This window comes from Cuculus canorus, chromosome 11 (genome assembly GCF_017976375.1).
Source record: "Cuculus canorus isolate bCucCan1 chromosome 11, bCucCan1.pri, whole genome shotgun sequence".
NCBI lineage: Eukaryota > Metazoa > Chordata > Aves > Cuculiformes > Cuculidae > Cuculus > Cuculus canorus.
The window spans coordinates 1,509,202-1,529,328 of NC_071411.1; the positions used below are offsets into that span (position 1 = coordinate 1,509,202).

General features: G+C 40.3%; 1 protein-coding gene across 15 annotated transcripts in view; it reads right to left on the bottom strand.

The window, feature by feature from the left end:
- The window catches only part of DOCK3 (dedicator of cytokinesis 3), a 167,978-nt gene that overhangs the window by 81,440 nt on the left and 66,411 nt on the right, over positions 1–20,127 (bottom strand). For all 15 annotated transcript variants that reach the window (XM_054076517.1, XM_054076509.1, XM_054076516.1 and 12 more), the window contains 5 exons: positions 19,057–19,098; positions 17,351–17,505; positions 6,020–6,101; positions 1,594–1,654; positions 30–177 (listed from right to left, as the gene is read on the bottom strand). In XM_054076517.1, coding sequence (XP_053932492.1) covers positions 30–177; positions 1,594–1,654; positions 6,020–6,101; positions 17,351–17,505; positions 19,057–19,098 — 488 coding nt within the window. The remainder of the gene's footprint in view (positions 1–29; positions 178–1,593; positions 1,655–6,019; positions 6,102–17,350; positions 17,506–19,056; positions 19,099–20,127) is intronic.

The window sequence follows — 20,127 nt, forward strand, 5'->3', positions numbered from 1 at the left end:
TAATTCTTTTCCTTCTAGTAGTTACTCACGTGTAAACTTTGAGAACAAAGTCCTTCTCTTCTTTTATTTCTGAGAGCGACTGAAGTACATCCATGATGCTCAACACTGCACAGCCATAAGGGCGGCGGTAGTGTAAATGAGGGGGTCCTTTTTTTGAATCATTTAGCAACATGCGACCTAAAATGAAAACAAATGTAAAATATTAGAGATTCACACGGAGCCATCGTGTCCAGTCTGTTCTATTATCCCTGTGAATATGCACACCTACAGCACGTTTCATCTACAGCTTGCAGTCTTCTATATAAGGAGAAAAAAGAGTGGGAAGTATAAGGTTTCAAATCTAGAGGTCGCTTTGAACCTGCCTGACCCACTGCGCTAACAGAACACTCAAGGGCAGAGCGAACAACGTCATGTCTGGCCATCTCTGATTTGCGGCCCTATGACACACATTTGCCTCCAGCTCCATTGACTACAAATGATCCCTTGAATGAGCCAAGAATACGGCTCGTACTCACTTCTCTGAATCCCCAGAGACCCACCACGGTCCTTCCGATACAGTCCAGTAGTCACACAACCTTTCCCTTCATACAACTGCTTTAAGGAAATGTATTATATATGGTGTCATTGATCATGTTTGTCTTGCAGCGCATAAAGGAGAATTCTGAGATACAGAGCTGCTAAAGCAGGTTTTAATAGAGTAGAAAAATGCCAAGACTGGAAAAATCACTATGATAATCTAAGCCAACGTGTAACATTACACATAATGATTTGTCCAGCGCTTCTTGCATCAAGGTTAAAAATCTGAGCTCGAACTACAGCATATCCTTCTACAAACTTCATTTATCACCACATGTGATAACAGAGAAATCCTCACTTGCAGACACTTCATGACACAGGGAAGTCAGACAGTGAAAACCCAATCTTTCTAACCCATTTGTGACTTAGAAGGCTTATTATCCTTCACAGGCCAGCACAACTGAGCTATGCTCCACTCAGTGGTTTAGCCCTTCCGTCCTTCACACAATTTCCCCGCGGCTGGCAACGGATGTCAGCAGTGAACATGGAATGAAGCAAGCGCATGCTGCTCAACGCTGGGCTGCAAGCAGGGACTGCTGCTAACGCTCCTCTTGGCACCAGCAGGTAGGAAGGGCACCTGACAGGTACAACAGCTTCCCAAACTCGAATGCAGGTTCTTGGAAGCACCGCAGACTCAGCAGAAAACAGATCTTTATGCATATTTATCTAACAGACAGCTATGCTGATATCCTGCCCTGGAAACAAGCTACATATCAGTAAGAAGACTGCACAGAAAATTTGGAAGGTTAAACAAAAGCCTTTTTAGTTCCTCCCCCAAATGTGGTGTTTAATCAAATATTTTGTTTCAGACTGAGAAAAACGATCACTGTTAAACAGTCATCAGTAACCTTTTAATACATACGGCTCAAACATTAATCTCAGCAGATTGGCATGGTCTGTAAGTGAGTTTTGTAACTGGTTAAATTGTTTTAATGTCAGTTAAGTAAAACAGACATTTGAAAATATAGTAAACGCATTGTTAATTGTATAGATTTCAAGTAAGAAATCGTACTGTACCTATTCGAATTACATGGGCAACTATGTACAAATCCCTCTTCATGTCCTTGCTGCTGAGATCCTAAAAGATCGGAAAAAGCAGACATTAAAAAAGGAATATATTCCACATCCAAACTTTGCTGTTAGCAAAACCCAGGACCTTAAGATCCCCCAAAAGCTATTTTTATGTTAAGCAACTACCTACATGGACAACCCCCCAACATTCCATGTCAGAGAATTGCAGGGCAAACCTTCTTAAAAATGAGCTTTGAAAAATGCTCAAAATGAGACAAGGAGAACATAGAGGAAAGCTGAGTTAATGAGGCAAAAAGGTATCATTGACTTCACAAATCTATATTATTCAAGATAGTAAATTAAGAAAATATGCACAGAGTACTTGTCAATAATTCATCACTGCACCATTCTGCATTCACAGCTTCAAAGCTGCTTTAAGTGCAATCTCCTTGGCATGTTGCATTTTTTCCCCAATAACATTATAAATAGAGATCAACTTCTGAGACATTCCTGCCTCACTTCTTTCTTTAGAGGGAAGAGCGAACAAACATTTCTTCCTAAAAACATCAGCAGCATTGTTCAACAAGTTTTCCTTACGTTACTAAGCTCCAACACAAGAAGATTTTAAAGAGGTAACACACACTGTGAGAGCATTCATCGTTCAGATTCTGATGCAAAGAGGCTCCTTGGGCTGGTGCCTCTCTCAACACGTGTTGTCACCTTGTTGTCACCAAGCTTGTGACCTGTTGTCACCAGCTTACACCATAAAGCCTCCAAATTCTTCCCAAACAAGAGAAGCAACAGGAGGCACAATATGATTCATAGATCCATCCTAAGGACGCGGAAGAAGCGTGTGCACAAGTGAAACATCCAAAAAGAAGGTTTTAAGCTCAGTTACTGTTCACTTTAACCTTATGTGGCCTTCAAATATGATGTTTTTGAAAATACACTGCAAAAAAATCAACTGAAAATCTCAGATTCAGATAAAAATCTTGTGTTGTTTTTTTAAAAAGAAACACAACTAAGTGGTATTAAAATCACTGTAAAAGGAAATGCCAATTTATATAAAAGGGAGAGGAAATTTTCAACTGTGCAGATCTAAGTTCCGTCATTCCTAGCTTGAACCAATGCAGTGAATTAAAAACCACCTTTTACTGCAAGCCAAAACTTGAACGTTCGTTCACACAGCAAACTTCTTTCCTTCATGACTTGAGAAACCAAATCTCAACAACTGAGATTATGATGGCAATGCACTGGACTTCAGATTATAGTGACACAGAGCACAATAAGACACGGGTCTTACTGTGCATAAGATATGCATAAAGAGAATTTATTCCAAGGAGAAGTTTCATCCCCTTTCCGATAGCGCTGCATTGCTAAACTACAGCAGACCAGGACTAAATTCAAGCTGTATCTTTTTACTCTGTATAAAAGGAGAAGCGTATTTCCCCAGGCAGCATATGCAAAGAGTCACAAATACACTGTTTGTGATGCTTACTGTAGGAGATCACGCCTTTCCGAAGCCAAAGAATTAAGCTATATAAACCACCCTTAGTGTTTTCTCCTCAAGTCTTGTTTTGCCATTGCACGAACACATGAATATACTTTCCAGGCTTTCTTCATCCCCGACCACACCAGCGTAGCATATGGTGGGCTTTATTTTGCACGTCTTGGAGAAACTGAAGTTCCATGATAAGAAGGGATTTGACACAGTTTTAATCTCGGCAGTGCCTGACAATACATTTCAGAAAGCAAAAGCCTTGGCGGTGGTACTTAGTACTCTAGGCAGTAATAGATTACTGCAAACACCTGTGGTATGACACGAGGAATTGTATTATGCTATCAGATTGCCAGTTCTAATTAACAGCAATTTAAGAGAACTACTTTTTCAAAGGGCAGCTGTCAAACCATCAGAAAACAGTAGGGCACACACATATCGATGGGTTCACACTTTAGTCGCTTTTCCATTTCACAGAAACTATACTGTGTCACAGTCAAAGGACGAAAACCACGGGCCCAGATGGTCTTGTGTTTCATTTTTCACAAGCTGAGAAATCCTTACTATGACACGACCCAAACAATCAAAAGTCCCAACCCCTATGAGGAAGTCTTTGGATAAGTTTCTTTGCAGAGGATCCATCACTTAGGACTTGGAAAAGGATAAACTACCTACGTTATTTACTTGTGTGATATATGAATAAACCTATTTCCAGAAAGTTGCTTTGATACTGGTTGATCAACAAAATAATTTCATAATAATCCTCATTGCATGGCTTTTTTAGAACATCACCCCTAATTCTTCCTCCGTATTAGGCACGTTACTCTAATAACGGTTAGTTCTTTACAGTGCTGATTTCTATAAGGTCTAACTGTATGATAAAAAATTCAACCACCCTGAAACAGTGGAATTGAGGATACCCATCTGCCACTAATGAGTTATTTTACAGATTTATATAAGAGCAATATAAAATAGCTTTGTCAAACTCGTTTACCAGCCTCAGAGGCCACAGAGTAAGGCATCTAACAGAAATAGCAAGCTTACGCTGCGCAGTTACATTTTATTTCAGACACAGGAACATTTCTAAACTGTGCATAGGCTGAAGTTTGCTTGAGCGAGCTTTAATCTTCAGAGGAAGCAGTTTCTTACCTTTGGTATGACATGACAGTAGATCTAAATACAAAACCTAAGTAATTTTGATATCTTACACAAGGAGACAGCTGAACCCCCAGGATCAACAGAGATAGCAGGAAAAGACAGAGATACCTTGAATTATCTAAGATATGGGGCTTCTTGCCTCTGGGAAAGATTAGTTTTAGAAAGACAGTGCAAGGTAGGGGGAGGGCAAGGAAATAAATCAGCAGATATGAAGGCAAGATTAGCACAGTCTTGGGAGCAAATCTGAAAATCACAGAACTATCTTATTGTGGAAGCATTTCCTAATTAAGAAATTAGGATAAGATAGAACCATTGGAGATAAAATGATTATTCAAAAAGCTATTATTTGCTGCTTCTCTGCTACATACTTTGGCAAGGTCTTTGAATTCGTTGATGAAAAATATAGTATTAGAAATGAGCAATTCTTTGCAGATCGTTGTCCCAATTATCATAATTCCTGTTATGCAGAGAACACATTCTACCAGGGAGAGTGAAGGACAACAAGCCTAAGCATCTCCAAGAGCTGATGCTGTTCGCAACGCAGACTGAAACAGGACAGTTGCTGCATGACGCTAAGTAGTGCAGCATCAGTGTAGAAGTTAAATGGTGAAAACCTTGGAGAATGATGAACATCAGGGATGAGAAAGTGCCAAACTTGATACAAACCGGTCTGCGCTGCCTTTTGGGAATAATCCTGAGAGCAATTCTTAACCCTATACTCAACCTTCTCGCATGATGATCCAAACAGCAGCACTGAAGCTTTCTGCCTGGCCACCTTTCTCACAGAAGAGGAATATTTGGGTTTGAGTTGCCAGCAGTGGAGATGTCAGTGTCCGTAACAATACTGAGACGCTGCTATCTCTGCTAATGTTTAACCAGGTGGCAGCACTTCACTGATGGCGCCAAAACCAGAACGGCTGCTGATGGCAGCATCAGCGTCAGTGCTATCTCTGGACTGACCTGCATCTCCTTCACCCAGACAGAGGCAGACCTGAGCACCCTTACATCTGGCTAGACATGCTCTGTCCATTAAGTGGAAAAATCCAGCATTCTTCTCAAAGGAGAGAAGGGAATGGCTCTGGGAACCATGCCTGCTTCAGCGTCCCGCCCTGCCTGACCTCAGAGGGCTGCACTGACAGAGGTAAAGCTTCTCCAAAAGCTGTCTGCCATCTTCTTTCTTCACTGGAGGTAAAAATATTTCTGTCAAAGAGCTTCTAGCATGTGCAGTAGCTAAAGGTGAGTCACGATGGAAGGTGTTTATCACACTTGGGATCTGAAATTCCTTACAGCTATTCCGCGATGAGCTGTTAAGTTTCAGTGCCTCTAGATTTCCATATTCTTTCTGAGAAGAAGTGACAGATAAATCACGTTCTGACACATGAGGCTGAGGCAATATCTAACAGAACTGAGGACCAGGGCAGAATGGGTATTTCTAACTTTGGTTCTGGAAAAAGTGCCTTGATTTCCACTCAGGCCAAGGCAGCCTTTTCCTGTGCCCCATTACCCAAAAGCACAGCACATGCAGTGAACATATCCAAAATTTCAAACTACAGGAACAAATGCTTAAGTACTTCAGAATATCTACTTGGCCATAAAAACAATTTAGAAATACGTCCATTTTCTTATGTTAGCACACAGTTATAACCATAAAACCCCCTCTGAAACAGCTTCTGTTCTACCCAATATATGAGAAAGAAAGAACTGGGTTTTCCCTCAGGGTAACTCCATTAACAGTCATGCTACTGTACAGGAAGAAGAAAGGGAACAGACACGTACTGTGAAAAGGGCACACATTCGATCTATCTTCTCCGGATTCCTGGGGCCTCCGTTCTTGTTTAACCTCACCATAAACCTCTCACTGAAAAGCAAACAATATTAAGAAAAATAAATAGGGAGTTTCATGTACACTTTGACATAAAAACAGTTATGCTTCTTCAAAGAAAGATGCACTAGGTATTATCACTTCTTTAATTCCCAAAGCGTACGAAACAGTACTCACTGATTGCGATAAAATCACATGGACTGGCATAGAGACCTCTAACAGCAAGTACTGTGCATGTGAAAACATCACATCGATGCATATTCATGATGCAATAATATTAAAATGATGTGAATATGTGAAGCCCAGGAGTTGAACACATTACAACCACTTCAGGCAAAGGCTGAGGCATACGCTGCCTTTGGTAAAACCGACTTCATTAAAATCCACTCAAAACGAAAAGTAACAAGAATACCAATTAAGCAATCTCCTCCAACATATGCTATTTATAGAGGCAATATACTAGATCAAACACATTAGGATTCAATTGATAGAACTATTTATCAATCAAATTAAACATCTCTTTGACCAGCAAAACCAGCAAGTGTAGCTAGACTGCAAAATAAATGATCCTTACTGTGCACAGTAAGTCATGGGCATTGGTGGTATTTCTTAAGACATTGGTAGTATTTCTTAAGACAGGATTTATGTACACAAATAATGACGAAGAGTCATTCCTTCACTAGTTGCGCAACAACACACAAAGCATTGACCAGAATTTCTTCCTAAAGATTCACAGGAATAAAGGGCACATCATCAAATCTTCTTGTTACATTTCTATTTTATGGCAGATCCTTTCAATTTTATCCACTATAACTGTAATCCCTCTATTGATCTCAACAATAACATTGCATACTATATTTTAAATACCCAATAAATTCTACACTTTTGAACTTCCAACACAGGTTTTCTTTGAAAACTTATTTCAGCACTAATGAGCATTTCATTGTTGTAAGTGAAGTTGAATACCATACCGTATGCATGGAATCCTGTGCAGGGTGTCCCTCTGACAATAGCTGGGAAGGGACTATCAAGTCTTTGAGCTGAGATAGTCTATTATAGCGTCTATTTGAGCTGAGATGGCCTATTTATACCGCAATCATTACCAGAAATTGTATCGCTTAGGCTGCTTTCAAAACATCCAGAGACAGATATTGCGGAGGCCCATTTGATAGGCTCTTGCAAGGTTTTACTCCATTAACAAGTGGAAATCTTTTAAAATTTGCAATTCGCCCTTTTTTTTGTTACAGCCACAGTGAAAATCTGGTTCCTGTTCTCATATTCTGGTGCTTTTCAAGAAATGAGGCAGACCACCATCATTTTCACCTGCCTATTCAGCAACTGTTCCCTTGCACCAGCATTACCTCAGTAACAACCTTTAAATTCCTTCCTTTAATTTCCAGCACTCCCTTGAGTCACTAAATAATTAAGCAGACTTTGAGGCAACTACAGCCTTTGAGAACAGTGGAACGTGAAGAGACATTCTGTCAAAGGAGAGATCCACTGACAGGACAAGAAGAAGGAAAAGACAGCAATGCTAATAGGCATGCTTAAAAGACTAAACCACCAAGTTCCTCCACCTTTCCTCGCAGGTCATTTCTCCTACACTTTCAGCTTTGTTTCTTGTCGTGAGGATTTCTTCAATCTTTGGAACTGCTGCCCATGAACAGTTTAGAGAATATACTCTAAATATCCCAATAAGGTCTCACTGGTGCTGAACTTGTTGGGATATCCTGGAGCATGACCTGAACCTTTTTAAGCTCTTGACCCATACGATGAACTGGTTTGGCAGATGCTCCCCAGTTTACAATTGTATTTCTCTGTCACAGGAAACCAGTAAGAATAACCCTGCTTTCGACAATCCGAAGATCCACTGCCTTCAGCTATAATTACAGCTCCTTTTTTTAGGCAAAGATACACAAATTTATAGTCAAGAAACTTAATAAGAACTCAGTCATTTAATATCTTATTTTCAGAGATACTTCCTTTGAAAGCGTTTAGCCTTTCGTGTGTCTGCTCCTTGAGCTTATCTTCTGCACAAAGACAAGTGCAGGCATAGAACCTAGACAACACTGGAGTCCAGCTTAGTAAAACCAAAATATCAAATCTGAGTAAAGTCCATATAAAAATAATTGTCTGTTTGTATGCATGATGCATTATTTTTATTATAACTGCATAAGTTGTAATTGTTTACAGAAAACCGACACATTAGTCTGTTAAAAAAGCCACAAATGTATCATAAGGAAAATTGCAAACCCCAGCAGTTACAACTGCCAAACGAGCGGAGGAACTAAAGTATGGGGAGGGACTGAGTATTTGATGCAATCTAAGTACTTGATCAAACTACTATCCAAAAATCAGCTTTCAGTTCTCTCTCATGTAAAAAATCAGAGAGAAGAAATGCACCAAAACAGAAAAAAGAATTAGCATTTTTCCCTTATTCAGACCCAAGACATGCCACACCACTAGCACTATCTTAAACAAAAACTTACTTATTCCTCTTGCTCCTATATACCAGAAGCTATCTTCAATTACTGTAACTGCAGGATCTCCTCCTGCACTAACTCACAGCACAGCGAAATCCCCTCTTGTGCAGCAACAGCAGGTTTTACAGTCACTGGCATGATTAGTAATGGCAAAAGCTATTTCAATATAAGAAACACGGCTCTGATAAGCAAAGTCAACTAACTGCTTGTTCTTGTGCTTGAAGAAAAACGAAAGCAGCGTAGTGTCTCACTTCTTGGCATCCTTCAACTGCCTGAAAAGCAGGACCGTGCTGAACTGGCATCCATTTATGCAGAAAGGAAGGAAGCACTCAGTGGTGTGGGACTTTATATTTTCAGCGTGAAGGAAGGGGCAAACAGGGACAAAATTTACTGTTGGGTGAGCAGGAGTGGCATTATGCCCATGGGGAGGTTTTGTTGTTGAGGTTGGATGTTTGCAGGGCTTCGTTCGCGTAGCATGCGAAATGACATCAAAAGGTTGGGCAAAGAGCTTGGAATGGATTAGTGAGCTCCCTTGTATTGACTCATTCGTAGGTTTAATCTCTGTGGGGCTGTGAGGCACAAATCCTGACTATGAGTGTCGGTACATCATCAACAGCCGCACGGTGCCAAAGCTCCAGAGAGACTGCCGACCAGTTTGCTGTTTGAACTGGAACCTGATGATAAAGAACAGCCCCTGCTCTCCAATCGACCGTGTGGCGGCAGAGGAAAAACCCTTGGGTTTCCATTTGTGCTGCATCATGCAATGCAGTTAACAACAGCAATAAAGGGCTTCTCAGAGTCATGAGGAAAGGATGCATGTATATCAACACTTCAGTCATTTCCCACTGTCATAAATACTGGGCTGATTTTTCCCTGGAAAAATTATTTAAGCAATAGGACAATGAGTTTCTGATGAAGTACAACTGTTCATGACACCTACATAAGGACATGAAGAAAAGTTATGATCAAAGGGTAAATAATTTTGGATCCTCTTAAGAGCTGAAGTCTCTTGGAAACACTACTTTGTGGAAAGATCACAAACATTTTCAACCAAGTTTCCTTTTCGTGCCAATATTTTGGAACACATCTACATATTGCTACTGCACTTTAAAAGGCACAGCTCTCGAGATGAAGAAGCAATTTGTTTGTAGTTCATTTAGGAGCATCCTCTGTAAAAAGCTTTTCAAGTCTACTTTCTGTTAATCATATTTACCTTCTAGAGTTGCTAATTTTTGCTCATTTTCTGGGGGGGGAATCTAAGTTCTTACAGCTGCTGTAAGACTGACCTAGTAATAACATCTCCCAGCGCTCCACAGAACGAGTCTTTGGTTTGCAGTGAGAGTGAGTCAAAGTGTATGGACAGAACAACGCTGTGTCTGAGCAGAATGGTTTACATTAGAACTGGGAATGCCAACAGCTACACCAGATCCCATGGCACAGAGGTATTTGAGCAATTCCTCATCAACAGAGGTCACTCCTGAACCCCTGAGACTGAAAATACAGCTCTACTGATCTTTCGGTTTGCGTACTGTCCAAGCAATGATCCATGGACTATTTAAAATCTTCCTGTCCGGGCAAGCACTCATGGTGTGGCGCTTTGGTTTTTCCTTCTCCTTTCTCCTCTACTTTCTTAAGGTTAGGGGGGAGGCAGAGGGGGGATTCTTTTGTGAGCTGCCTTATCCAGCAGATCTGCAATAACCTCAGCTTCACAAACGAGTGAAGGAAAGCACACAGCTTTGCTTTATGGGGTGTATTTTATAAAGACATCTTAGAGAAAAGAACACCAAATCTGTCAGGGAAATTAATCTGGCAGTGAGGAGGCGGCTCCGAGCAATGCAGTTTACTTCCCAGCAAATTCAGGCTTAATGCTCATGAATTATTAAGTTACCACCCTGGCCTGAAGCCCCGGGGGAGGATGACAGAGCTTACAGTAAGGCTGTGACTGCAAACATCGCATTTCCATAGAAACAGAAAATAGTGAAAATAACTACCCATCATTTCTGTCTGCCACGTTCAAGGAAAAAACAACCACAACATTAAAAACATTATTAAAGCTTGCAGGAGAAATGGAGCAAGCACCAGTTACATTCCCCTTGCGTTCTCCTGAGTCTGCGCCTTTGAGCATCCGACACTGCCAGAAATATTTTACTGTTATTAACATCATGAAAGGTACATATTTGTGTTCCTGAATGGAATCCTCTCCGTTACTTAGGAAAAATTTCTATTTCCTAAAAAAGAGCCCTCACTCGTCTAGTGTGAGGCCTTCGTCCCTGCCGGTGACGGTGATTTGAACTAATCAAAAGAGTTAGTCCCTGCCAGGTGGCACGCGTGAGATGCTTTGGCCATAGCTGTAGGGAACACTTCTAATTTTGGATTACATCTCTTTTACATAGTAAGTATTTTATCAGCATCTCTACCCTGGGTGAAGCTAGTGGTTCTTAGGTTTAATACAGCAGTTGCCTCATTTAATTCTCACTCTCTAAACCCCATATCCCTTTGCAGGTGACAACTGCAGCCGGAGACACACAACTGGGTTTTGACAGTGAATTTTGCAACAGAAAGCACTCGAGTATGCAGTCAGATCCATTACATTGGGCCTTCCTACAGACAGAAAATTACTTGTAATTGCTTTCTCTGTTCATCTAAACATTTTAACAAGCGTGCATTTACACCCTGCCAGTCGAGACGGCAAAACCTCTTCCAGCTGTATGTGTCCATGAAAAGGTTTTGTTCTTTCTGAGCATGAAAAGCGAAGAACTTCGAGTACCTGCAACTAATCGATCTCTTCCTGATAGCAATTAAAAACTGAAATGCCTCTCTAGTAAAAATCTGTGTCCCTGCCTATTAATGTCATATCTGAGCCTCAACCTGAACAAACTTCTGGGGGAAGAAGGGTGGTGGTGACAAGAGATATGAGATAAGATTGATTCTTGTAAAAGCTCCTGTTTTATAATAGCTTTGTATTAGTAATTTTATAAGAAAGAATGAACATCTCTAATAACACCATTTACTTCTTCAGAGCAGCTTTCATATACAAATCCAGACAGTAATAGTTTATTTAAACTATATAATATTAACAGGAACGGGTACAAATAGGAAAACCATTCCCTCCAAGAGTGTAGGGAATGAAAGTCAACTGAAGCAACTGGTAGAGAACATGAAAAAAGGCATCACTCCTCCTTTGCCCTGTTTAAAAATCTACACACACAGGAAAATCCCTTTAAAAAATACTTGAAACGCTAAGAACCCAACGAACCGAAGTATAGCAGGAACTGATGGAGGATTAGCTATCCCAACAGACCAGATTGTTAGAAAAGAGGTAAAAACTAGAAAGATTGACTCTTTTTCGTGACTAGGCAGAAGGAAAACCTCATTAGTTGGTAAGCCTAATCCCTAGGAAAATTTCCTGAATATTAAAGAAATAATTCTTAATGATACAAAGTTATTTTTTCCCAGTAGACAAATCATTATCCTGACAGCGAATGAGAGAACTTTTCTATTTTCAAATAGCTATAAGAAGGCTGCTATTAAAAGCATAACAAATGGAAAGTTTAGCATGTAATTCCACAATAAAAGTAAAATATAATTTTCTGCTTCATAACATAGCAACTAGCAACAATGGAACATAATAATATTTAAAGCAATTATCAGGGGATAAAAACACACACATTGTCACAGCACTCCCAGAGCTATTACCTAAAGACAGAAGCAATGTAGAAATGTGGATCTTAAGGTCAGTTCCACACTCCGAGAGAGAATGCAGTCAGACTTTGGTGCCACAGCTTTTAATGTGGATCTTTCCACATTCACAAACTGCATTTCTTTTCAGCTATTCAACTTCAACCGTGCACATCTACTCAGTGATCGTATCTCCCCTTCTCCTGACCTTACTGCCTATCTTCCTGTCTATTCTTCACCTGCCCAGATCTTTCCAACTCCTTTGCTGTTCTGGAGTCCTCAGCACAGGAAGGACACAGAGCTGTTGGAGTGAGTCCAGAGGAGGGTTACAAAGATGATCCGAGGGCTGGAGCACCTCCCGTACGAGGCCAGGATGAGAGGGTTGGGGTTGTTCAGCCTGGAGAGCAGAAGGCTCCGGGGAGACCTTAGAGCAGCTTCCAGTGCTGAAAGGGGCTCCAGGAAAGCTGGAAGGGGACCTCTATCAGGGAGTGCAGGGATAGGATGAGGGGGGACAGTTTTAAGCTGAAAGAGGGGAGACTGAGATGAGATCTTAGGCAGAAAAGTTTTCCTGAGGGTGGGGAGGCCCTGGCCCAGGGTGCCCAGAGCAGTGGTGGCTGCCCCATCCCTGGAGGGGTTCCAGGCCAGGTTGGATGGGGCTTGGAGCCCCGGATCCAGTGGGAGGTGTCCCTGCCCATGGCAGGGGGTGGGACTGGATGGGCTTTGAGGTCCTTTGTCCCTTGTGACCCAAACCATTCTGTGATTCTATGATTCTCCACTGCTAAGCCTCCTTCCACCCAAGCAGCACCTGATATCTAGAACATATAGAGCTTCCACAACTCTGGTTTGGAGCACATACAGTGGCTCTGTACGGGTGTTCTCTCACTGAGATGCTGATCCTGCTCATCAGACCTTTGAGAGGACTCAAACCTCTAACTCAGAGAGACCTTGTGGAAAATTTGCTATGACTTTTTCAGAAGTCTGCTTAGTGTTTAAAGTGAAAGTTCCAGACGATGATAATGGTCTACATTAAGACGTGTTACAAGAAATTATTCAAGAACAAATGTGTAAACGCGATGTAATTTTAGCTACAGTGTTCTTGCGAACATTTCTAAGCAGCTGATATGCCTTCCTATTGACAGTTTAAAAGTCAAGAAAATATGACTAAATGATGATGAGCACCATGGAGCTAACTGTCACCAAAAAATACACAAAGACATGACAGATGCCTGTCAAATCTGTCAAGCTTTGGCAACTTGGTACACAGATTTATGTTCTGACATCTGAATTGGGAATCCTGCATCAGCAAAAACTCCCAGTATGGAAAAAGTGAAAATCAATTCCCCTATGAATTCATCTTTTCTAAATGCAGTGCTTCAAAGTGTTGCATTTTACTCTATTAAACGCCGTCACAAACATTCCCGTTTTAAAGCCTAAAAAGAGGCTGTACCGTAGCCGCAACCAATTCAGTTACACCTATGAGAAGTAGGTATGGTGAAGACAGTTAAATCTCACTGAACATAGTTTAATTTCTGCCCATCAAAATAATGCTGCAGAAAAAAATCCGAACTTATTCATTGTGTCATTCCAGCACAGAAAACACTCTGGATCAGTTCTGCCACTGCTTTTCCAGCCCCTTTACGGTCGCTTTGTCCTGTCAGTATCTCCCTGCTTTACCTTACCAAGTTTAATGCTCCTCTTCTGTCAAAGCATGAGGTGCGTTTCCCACGGAACAGAACAAAATTAGTTTGTGACTTTTACTTATTGCCTTGTTAGCTTCTAAATGCTAATAAACAGTTGATTTATTCCGAAACTTTTTGCATTTGTCATCTGATTGCTGTTGACCTTCTTAGGGAGACTGAGGCAAAACAGCTATTAAATACTGCAGCTATCTCGGTAACATCTGCTCTTAGCTTAATGTCCCCCTTAATCTCTTCCGTTATTTCTTGATTCAGTAAAATAAAATATTTCTGCTAAAGCATTATAGAATTATTCTTTTTTCGTCCTTGATGCCCTTTGCTAATTGCATTTTTTCTACCAGTTTCTGTTCCTTCCCATCCCTGTTGGTGCAATTTCATTAGTTTCTCCTTCCTTTATATTCCCTTCCAGACTCCATTTCAACAAAGAGTATGTGAAACAGACTTTCTGTTGTCGCCACGTATTTAATCTTTCCTTCATATGGAAACAATTTGCTTTTGTGCTCTTCAATAGCATTGTTAAGGAACCAACAACTCTCAAATTTCTTTCCGCCATATCAATTTACTTCTTTTTCTTATGTTTATTGACACCTGCCTTATTGAAGTTGACCATCTTTATGTAAACATTTTTGTTTTCCTGTTTTCTAGTCGCCACGAACTCTATTATTTCATGACCATTCATCCCAAAATACTTCTCACAATGGTGCTATAATCAAAACTGGATTCATTTTCTCATTGTTTTCTGCTAACTTTCACAAGGCAAACAAACTGAGGTACTGAAGTTTAATAGCAAAGTTTTTGTGCTAGACTAATGTCTTCTGTATGTAAAAATATGGGACAATTTTTGCAATAAAAAACCCCAAATACTTCAAAAGATACAAGACTTTCACCTTTTTTGGTCCGAGCCATTACCTAATACCCTGATTGCCAGGTTGTTTCTGCTGTGGGCTGGAACAAGTGCTTGAGACAGACATTCATTGGTCCAGTTTATTTATTTGTAAGTATTTCTAATTCCGTAATTATTAAGCCACTTTTTCCTTTTCCTCCCATAGGCCTTACCCCTCGGAGGGCAGCACTGTCACTCCTGCTGTCCGCATCCATCCACTGTCACCTCTTGCCTGCTCCTTGTTTTCAGAGAGCACAAACCACTAAACACAGTACAGCACTGGATTTGTATTCAGAACCTGGGGATACATCTCAAACTGTATTTCAGCTACTGCTCCAGCCCCCCTGGTTGCTAACCAAAACTGGGACATGCTATCACTTAAACTCTCGAAATGCAAAGGAATGTTCACTGATTCTTCATTTTAACCTGACTGGGAAATAACTACAGCAACCAAAAGGTTCAATGAGGTTTGTAATCTCTGTATGTCTAAAGCACTAACACTGAACGCCAGTCAACCTCCAGTGTGAACTGTTTGGATAAGGAATTTATCAAACCATTTCAGAAAAGTCAATTTGTCCTTTTCATTTAGAAGGCAGCATGCAGAAGCTTTTCTTTCTTTTTTTTTTTTAACTTTAATGTACTATTTTCCTGAGGCTACAGAGGAGGAAAGAACTTTTTAAAGTCAATATAAAAACATCGTTCTAAATCTGTAGCAGTGTGTTTGTCTGGTTTCTGGTTTTAAGTTTCTTTTCTAAAACAGAGCTTGGCCTCATTACACACTTCTTCCCCACTCCTCCTTGGAATGTAAGAAAACATAAAAATCACATTATTTTCACTGCAGCAGATCACTGATGCACATTATGAAGAGCTAAGTAATAAATGTTCGCACATGGAAGCATTATTATATATATTTAAATCTGCCTGAACCACCTGTACTCCTCATTATAACTATTATTTCCTTTTTATCACTGGCAAAACTAACTCTTAAAGCTTTCCCACTCCATGTTTATGTACTGTGCAAACTCCATCCAGCCTTTTCCTGCTGAAGTAATTTCTGAAGCCTTCCACAGTCATGGCAGTAACTTGTCCCTCCCTCTTCCCTGCAGCTTTCCTCACCCAAATGATTTGCTATTTTACTGCTTTATGGTATGAACTAGTAAATCGTGAGTAGAATCACAGAATGGCTTGTGTTGGAAGGGACCTCTGAGTCCATCCAGTTTCAACCTTCTGCCATGGGCAGGGACACCTCCCACTGACTCAGGGGCTCCAAGCCCCATCCAGCCTGGCCTGGAACCCCTCCAGGGATGGGGCAGCCACCACTGCTCTGGGCACCCTGGGCCAGGGCGTCCCCACCCTCAGCATGAAGAAATTCTTCTTAATGTCCAGTCTACATCTTCCCCCTTCCAATTTAAAGCCATTATATTTTGCTTTGTTTTGACTTGCCATTCCCACCTTTCCCTCTTAACAGCTATGTTCTGTTAATCTCTCAGTAGAGGAACGTGGACGTATCTTCCTGACTACATCAAAGCAATCATTTCTCACTTACCAGGGGTGAAAGAAACATGATGCAGTATCAGATTAGGCGCTCTTGCCATATTCTGCAAAAAGATCTTCAAGCTGCCTAATGAAATGGTGGCAGGCATTGACACGACACAGCTGAGCCATTCCAGCTTCCTAACACAGACTGCTTGTTTTTAATGGGATGTGTTCTCAAGAGCAACAAAACTGTTATTGCTTTATCTGAACTTTCTTGGACGAACATTATTCATACAATAATCTTCTTCCAAAGAGAGGAAGAACATTGTGGAGCCATTTCCTCCGTTCGAAAACCAATCAAAATCTAATTTGCTGAAAACTAGGATAGTTTATACAACAGTAGTAAACCCACAAACATGTTGTACTTCAGATCAGACCAAGCTACCTTTCCTTAATTTCTAAGACACAATGTATGTGCTGCAATACTTTTCCACATATTCTGACGTTTTCAAAACACAAGCTTGGTAAATGAAAAATACAGCACATTTCCCATTTGCTATCATCAGTACCAATTACCTCAACACACTGCAGAGCACAGTTGCCCAGCCTAGACACAGGGATGAATAGGAATACTTTACTTCACACTGACAGCAAGAGTAATGAAAACAAGTTGGTTTGTAACATGCCTGTAAGGACGAGAGTTTGAGAGCCTCAGCTCAGCACCCAAACACACAGTAGTCCTCTTTTTCAAACAGTGGGGCCTTGCCATTACCAGCACTTCTTAAACAACAGCTCTAAGGCGGCAGCTATAACCTTCAGTAATGTGTGGAGGCCAAGTCAGGAACCTCAACAAAATTCAGCTGTTCTGGGCTTTAATGTGTTGCTTACATGCAAGCACTACATTCCCTCTACAATGATATTACCAATACTCTCATGTCAATCTATGATTTAGGAGCTTTCTCCTCTCAGTTGTACCACAAGAAAAGCTCACGTGTTTTTCTCCAACGTGTTTCCTTTGTTCATAATTGTTTTCCTAGGCAGCTTTTTAGTTAGTTGATACATTCCTACCTGATCTGCTTGCCTTCTCGAACGTCGTACAAAGAAAAAAAGACGTCTGTGTCTTCTCCAATTGTATTGTAGGTGAAGCTCTTTAAACTGAGGAAGAAGTGATGAGGCACTGGCAGACGGCAAGCTTCTCCATGACGCTGACGAATCGTATCCACCTGATTAAAAACAAGGCAAATGATTTTTAGTTCTTCACAAAGAAAGGACAAGGGACCAGCTTGATAATTTTAAATGAGATCCTGCTCTCCTTTCTCCATCAAGTAAAAGCTTAATCCCAAACATATTCTACCTCAGACATACACGACATTAAGTTTTCTTCCTCTAGTTTTTCTATGTTTAATCTGAACAGTTTAAGAAATCACAATAACCAAGTAAATATGAGATGAATAGATTATGCGTTCAAATCTGTTTTTATCAAGTAAACCAAATCAATCTCATTTCTCAAATAGGTGGAGGAGTCTCCATCTCTGGAGGGGTTCAAAAAGCACGCAGCTGTGGCACTTCGGGACATGGTTCAGTAGGCACAGTGGTGTTGGGCTGATGTTTGGACTGGATGAGCTTAGAGGACTTTTCCAACCTCAATGATTCTATTGTCTTGATTCTGGTATTGAAAATGAACTATAATAAGATGACACTAAGCTGGTTCTTGATGATTTCCACTTAAAGCAGATGGACTTCAAAGCATTTTTAAGAATAACATTGTTATGTTACTTCTTTCCAGCAGCTGCAATTCTTTTACCAAGGTCATTTAGAATCAGGCTTTGCAAACTAATATGCCCTGCAGGTATAACAAAAAGGAATCTTGACAACGGTTGATAACATGAGCAACCAATAAAGTCAAATATCAAAAAGGTTTGTTTTGAGTCAGTATATCAACACCTACTGACAACAGTGAAAAGTGGGATGGGAAAAAAAAAAAAAGTATAATTAGAAATAAAATTATTCATTAATTTTTATAGAATCATAGAATTATTTAGGTTGGAAAAGACCCTTAAAATAACTCAGTCCAACTGTTAACCGAACACTGCAAAGTCCACCACTAAACCATGTCCCTAAGCACCATGTCTACATGTCTTTAATTACCTCCAGAGATGGTGAGTCAACCACTTCCCTTTATATCCATTGTGTGCTGATCTGAAACAGGTTGCAGGAACACCCAGTGCTCACTAGGCTATTCTCCTCTGAACGCGCAGACAAGATCATACTAAGAAAGACAACCTTCATGTTTTCAGACCTTCAACCCAGATTTGTACTAGCTTAAAAACCAGAATTTAAAATGAATTTTGTTCTAGGTTTAAAATTAAATCCAAGTAAATCCTCATCCTTTAAAGACAAGTACCTGTGGAAGCACAGTCCACCTCCAAAAGTGAGGCCCAGATTTCACAATCAGCAAAGGATTACATTACTACAGAAAGGATACGTGAAACAGAAACCTATTAAGCCTCACGTTAGCGGGTGGAAAGGCAACTCAAAGCAGCCAGATTGAGGCTTTTGATATAACTAGAGAAGTTGATCTTTTAAGAACAACAGTTCCAGCTAAGGAAAGGAGCTAAATGGAATTGAAGAAGAACCTTACTAAGTTAATTACCTGGGGTTCTTCTGAGGAAGAGTTCTATGGAGTGGAACTTACCCAGTGATCTCCACCATAAGTATACATACATCACCAAACACCTAAAGACAACCAAAATTCCTATGTAGATGACGCTTACCTGTGACGTGCTCTGCTGGACACTGTGTCTACTTGACAAATGCTGTGGAGATACAAAACAGTAAAATTTAAACCTTTTTGAAAGTAAGAAATATTTGCACTATATCTGTGCAGCATCAGAACAGTAATTTTAAATTACGACTATTCAAGATCATTACTGCCTCTTCAGAACCTTTTTTCACAGTATATGATCACTCGCAAGACCACCGGGCTTTCTAAAGGCATTTCTCTGTGAAGCCATTTCTTAGCCTAACTGCTTGAATTTTACAGGTGGTGTTTACCTCAGCTTTTAACGTAAATGGCTGTCCCAAGCCAGACAGAATTTCCCACACTATAGCAGCAACAAGAAAGTCCCTCACCCTGTACTGGATAATCCACGTATTCTCTTGTGAAATGAGGATATACCTCACCTCTAATCCTTATGTGCCAGTATGTTGTCTATGAAAAGGTACATTCATTAAAAAACACAGACATCTAGAAAGAAGGATGGATTTTAGACTTTGTTTAAACTTTTTGCTCTGATCAGAAAATGAAATCCTGGTAAATGGTTAAAGACTCTTCTACCATTTCAGCTGGCCAACACCTGTAAAGAAGCATCGGCATAAAGAGCTACATCTCCAAAACAGAATTCAGATGATCATCCTGTATTTAAAGCCTTTTACACTAGAAGATGTTATAATCAGAAAATGGACAGCAAGACTCACTGAACCCATTTAATCTCAAAGGAAGATTTAAATACTAATCTAAATTGAAAAGGTTTCAGAGAGCTTTAAAGACCATATCACTAATGATTCTGTCCTGCCTGTTCCACACACATTCATCTTAATATTAGCATTTTAAACTGAAATATTAACATTAGCTCTGCCACGTTAATAAATATTCTCTTCATTCACCCCATCTCTACCTTTCTATTACATATCCAGCCTCTTATTCTGAACAAACACAGACGCTCCGCAGCGGGACCAGCACAATCTGTTAATAACCTCATCACCTCAAAAGAAGTGAAAGTAACGGATAGCTCACAGAATGTATTCGGTGCTACTTTTTCCAAACTATGCCACTGTCTTTCGCA